Here is a 5,244-nt window from a genome sequence, read left to right as displayed (position 1 = left end):
GCTTCTCAGTTCACGAGCTGCTGCCTCCGGTCCTACTGAGAGCCCCTTGCAGGCGGTGCTGGGGGCTGGGGTCACCCTCAGCGCCCCCCTGCACCCAGGGCGCGGTGCCCGGGCCCCGCGGGGCAGGTGCGGGGCGCGGCGGGGCCAATGAGCGCCGGGGCGGCGCCGCACGCGCGGGGCGACTCCCGCCAGGAGCGGAGCGGAGGAGCCAATGGGCGCGGGGCCCGGCGGGGAGCGAGCCAATGGGAGCGCGGCGGGGGCGGGGCCGCGGTTGGCGCTGGCGGGGCGCCGCGCGAAGGCGCGCGGGGCTGAGCTCCGCTCCGCGCTGCCCCGCCGCGCTGCAGCCCGGTCCCGGCGGGGCGGCCGGCGGCGTGTGCGGGTGTGCCAGCCCCTGCCAGCCCCGGGACGATGTCGGGCAGAAGCCGAGCGGTGCTGCCGGTGCTGCTGCTGCTGCTCGGTGCGCCGGGGGTCGCACAGGCGGCGGGGGATGCATCGTGCCGCCCGGTGCGCGCCGCCTTCCAGGTGCTGCAGCCCGGAGCCAAGTGGGTGCCCGAGAGCCCCGTGCCAGGTGAGGTGCCCCCACCCGCTGCCCGTGGTGTCCCGGATCCGTGGTGCCCGCTGCGCCCTTCCTGGGGCTGTACAGCCTCCGGGCTGGACGGGGCGGGTGGGTGCTGCCTCCCAGCCCGGGTCGGGTGGGGTCGTGCCGGGGGGATGCGCGGAGCCCCCTCGGGGGCGAGCCGTCAGCGCGGTGCTGAGCTCCCCCGGGTACCGTGCGGGTGCTGGCTGCGTGCCTGCCTCACCTGCGGGGCTGCTGGCAACCGTGCCTCGCTCCTGCTCGGAGATGGGAGCGAAATTCCTGAATTCTCGGCGTTTTTGGTGACCGGCGGCTGTCAGCATCCCCAGGGTTGCGCGTCCGGGGCGGGAGGGTCGCGATAGTCGCGGTGCCGGATCGCTGCCGGGCTCGGCTCGCTGTGCAGCGGAGTGTGCCTGCCTGAGGAGCTGGGGATCGGAGTGTGCGAAGGAAGAGGTAAGAGGCAGGGGAAGTGCGGTGGAATCACCGCCAGCACGAGCTGCTCTTCCTAGCCACGCAAGAGCATCCTTGCATGCGGTGGTGCTGCGCAGCCCCGACGTGCGAGAGCCCCTGCTGCAGCGTGGGGGGTGAAGGGAGCTGTGGGGTGGCACTGTGGGTGCCCGTCCCCAGCCCTGCCGTCCCCAGCAATATCTTGGTTTCCCTACAGCTGCTGGCTCTGCACGGAGGGTTTAGACGTACCTCTCGGTACCCTTGTCCCTCTATCCTCGTGCCCCCTTCCCACGGTTTGGATGCTTTCCGTACTTCTCCCCTGGGAGCAGGAGCAGCGTCTCCTCTCTCTGCATCCCGCAGGACCTCGTTTAGCAGGGAGGGAGGCAGCGCTGCAAATAACCTCGATGAGGCGGCTGCAGGGTGGGGACAGGGCTCCTCTTATTGCCATTAAAATGACACTCTCTGTTGCCTGTAATTAAAGGAGTGTTTTTCCCTGCTCCTGTGGAAGCAGTGAAATGCCTGCTTTGATCCCTAGATAACCTGAGTGTGGTTTCACAGGGCGAGGCGCCAGGGGTGGCAGCCGGGGATGCTCCCATGGGGTTGCTGCAGGCTTTGCCACGGGGTTGCTGGGGCTGTGCCTTAGCCTGAGCCTCCTGCTTCTCCAGCATGGCTCAGGCTGCCCAGGAGCCCCGGCTGCTGCCCCAGTTTTTGGGAGGAGAAAGGAGCCCCCTTGCCTCCTTGTGGAGCCCGTGGGTAGCCAGTTCCGTGTCCCCTTGCAGGGTGGGTGTTGCGAGTGAATGCCTCCAGCTTGTTACGATGATAAAGTTCCCACATTTCAAATTGAAAGTGGATTTTACATTTGCTTAAGTACATAAACTTGATCATAATTAAAGCAATGACTGCTTGCTTATACCTTGGGTCTGGCCCGTCTTGCATGACTCTGTGTAGTAATTACACTTCAGAGCACTCGCTTCTCCTAGTAGCAGCTGCATAAATCTCAGTAATAGGGGAGCATCACTCAAGAACTATTTTCCAGGCTTCAGTTTAGTGCTTTATTTCTTTCATACATCTGTCAATTAAAAAAAGTTCTGGAGTTCCCAGTCACAAATCACCGCGGAATCGATTCTGGGAACCTTTGCCTATAGATCATATTAGCCTGGAGAAAATGAGCATTTAACCAACTTATTTTAAATGTGGGTTTGTTTTATTTCTTAACGCAAACAGAAAAGCATGACTTCTGGTATCCACGTATCGCATTATGAGCAGTTGTGGCTGAAGGTGTAAGTCTAGGAAACATTGAGAGCTGCAGCGCATGCAGGAGAAATGTCACAGGGCTTCATTTTACTGGATCAGCGGTGTATGGGCTGGGGGGATATCGGCACAGCACTCTCATAGGGGAGCCCAGCTGTGTCAGCTTGGTACTCCTAATTTAAGGAAAAAAAAATCAAGGGAAGTGTCGTGCTGTTTCATGACTGGAACTAATGCTACGGGAGAAATGCTAGCTGGAGGCACGCATTAGGCAGTGAGCAGGGACTTGGTCTCCTCTGCTACCGCAGCCAGCGGTCCAGGGTTTTGCAGCTCCGGACCACGCTTTGGCGTGCCTGCATGGTGGCAGGGGGCAGCAGGACCCGATGTCTGTCAGCTGCGGCTGGCTCCTCAGAGGGGTGGGAGGATGTATTTCATGCCAGCAGCTCGGCTTGAGCTCTGTGAGGCATCTTATGCTGGAGGGCAGTGAAGGCAGGGTGACGGGAGAGTGCTTTTTATAGGCTTTTCTGCAGTTGAGACTTAATGCCAGCCCGTGAGCCAGCGTGTGGTTCTGTGCCGGGATAGCCGCCTCGGCTGTTCACACTCAATAATAGCTAAATTCTCTTTTCTTACGCTGCCTGCCTTTGTTTTCTTCTTCCTTTTGTCTTTTCCTGCATAATTTCTCATGTAGAAATAATAATTTGAATTTCCATTTTTCCTGGTCTGTTTCTTCTCTCATGTTTGCTGTTCAGATTGCTTTGTGTTCCTGATGACACCCTGGATAACCAGACTGGTGCAAGTGGGTTACTTCCTCCCTTAAGAGGATAATGCCCCCTGCACACTATGTGTGCAGAGCCCTTTCTTCTTTTTTCCTTCTTTTTGGCAGTTGTTTTGTGCCAAGGTATTTTTTAATCTGCAAAATACAAATCCCAGCTCTCCCGGTTGGCTGCAGCGTAGCTTTGCTTGTGAGCTGCCTCCCTTTGTACTCCTCTTCCATTCTGCTTTTCCGGAGTGGGACTAATGGTCCTCCTCCCCGTGCAGCCTTTCTGTTCAGCTTAGTGTGGTAGTTTAAGATCTGAGTTTACTAGATAATTGAGTTTTCTGTTCCTAATTATTTCAGGCCTGCAAGTTGCTCTCTTGATAGTTAAGAGAGCAGGAGCAGAACCCTAAAATTTAGTAACCTCCTCAGGCAGTGATTTTATAGTGAGATCATTATTTTTTTTTTCCAGGGGTTAATTATAACATCCTGAATAGTGTTCTTCAGAGCCTTTGCAATGGCTGTAGCATGTGTGCATGTGACTGTAATAAATGTGGATGGTGAGTGGCTATCCACCAATTAACGCCATGTTTTTGAGGCGTGTTGTTGATACATTTTTACATCTGTTGGGAGGAAACTCTTACATGGCAAAAGCTCTCTCTTTTCTTTATATCCTCTTTTAAATGACACGGTGTTACGGAGCAGTTATATTTGTGTTGCAGTTTTCTGGCCAGCTTTGCAAGGCTTCAGAAAGAATCCAATTGTGAAAGGCAAGATGGAGCAGAAGATAAAGGATAATCAAGTAGTAATAAATATCCCATGTAGTGCCCGTACTGTTCCAACTTTAATCACCTATTGAGCAAGGTTGTTTTATAATTTATATCTCTTTAATTGGGTTTTAAAAAGATCAGCACTTAACCTGGGTTCTGAACAGCCACATTTCCTTCTCTCCTCAACGATGAGCATTCAAAACAAGTGACAGATGCTTGATTACAAAGTGGCATAACTTAAAAGAAAGTTTTTAATAATAATTAACAAAAAGTCTTGAAACAGCTGGGGGAAAATCCACTGTATTTAAAGATTGAATCGCTACTTTCATCTGTTTAAAACATGCTGCTGGTTGTGAAACAATTAGGGAAAGAAAACTGTCCGAAAGCAGCAGCTTTCCTATGGGCAGTATGAACACAGGGGTGGGATGAAGCCCTCCGATGTTTCCAGCCTGCAGAACATGAGTGGCAGCACCCCTCCCGTCGTGCGGGCAGGCTGCAGTAATGTAATGTTAACCAGGGACATGTTCTTATTTTGGCAATGCCTGGGGTATGTTTTGTGGGAATGTTGATCTGATTTAAGCTTCTGTTGGATCTGGTAGGTTGGTGCGCCCCAGGGAATTGCACGGCTTGTCTGCTGGTATCTGGTGACAGAGCCGGAGCTATCCTGGGCTGCTTAAAATCAAAATACAATCCCTCAGCCGCAGTAAGGAGCTTGAAGCTGCCTGTGGATGATCTCTGTGCTTTTTTTGACATGTAATTCACTGAAATTATTTTTCACTTATGCTGCGCTAACCACCTATCTGTGGGAATCATTTGACTTTGGCCTGCAGTTAAATGCTTGAAATTCACCGCTGCCCGTTCCTTGGCTAAAACTCCCTGCCCCAGAAGCAGGGGGGAGATTCAGGGTGCTCCTGAAATCTCTGCTGCGGTAGAGAGCTCAGTTCTGTCAGCTCGGAATGTATGCAAAGTTACTGGAGCACTTACACTGCTGCTCCCCAAGATGGCATAAATGGTACGGTGCTGTCACAGTGCCTTGTGTCCGTGCTGTGCCCGTGGAAGGGGCCGCATCCTGCTCGTCTCACCCACGGCAGCTGTATTTCAGAGGCTTGGGCTCCTGGGTGTAGCATTGTATCAGTGTCACCGGGCTTGTGAAGACTGGTATGTGGGCGTCCAGATGCAATTTTTTAAGTGTTGGAGTAACTCGTGAGGTGTTTTCTTTCCAAAAATGAAATTGCAATGATCTATAGCAAACAGAGGAGGTCATTTGCAAGGGCTGAGTCTGGAATTATGAGGTGTAATGGCTTGAAACTTAAAGAAAAAGGGGTGTGTGTAGGTTGGGAGATAAAAACAATCTTAACAGTAAGGGCCATTAAGCAGTGGAATGGGCTCAGCTATCGCAAGTCAGAGCTATCACAGAGGGTGTTTGAGTTAGATAAAGTGCTGGAGGGGGT

The 5,244-nt window shown here is 53.5% G+C and overlaps 1 protein-coding gene across 2 annotated transcripts in view; it reads left to right on the top strand.

Annotated features, from left to right (window-relative positions):
• Positions 1-278: 278 nt before the first annotated feature.
• The window catches only part of GPC3 (glypican 3), a 144,826-nt gene continuing 139,860 nt past the window's right edge, over positions 279-5,244 (top strand). The window contains exon 1 of one of the 2 annotated variants that reach the window (XM_068697026.1): positions 279-568. In XM_068697026.1, coding sequence (XP_068553127.1) covers positions 409-568 — 160 coding nt within the window. In that variant the 5' untranslated portion in view covers positions 279-408. The remainder of the gene's footprint in view (positions 569-5,244) is intronic. The other variant, XM_068697025.1, reaches the window with a different exon arrangement.

This window comes from Anas acuta, chromosome 13 (assembly GCF_963932015.1).
Source record: "Anas acuta chromosome 13, bAnaAcu1.1, whole genome shotgun sequence".
Lineage (NCBI taxonomy): Eukaryota > Metazoa > Chordata > Aves > Anseriformes > Anatidae > Anas > Anas acuta.
This window is presented reverse-complemented; position numbering and strand designations above follow the sequence as displayed.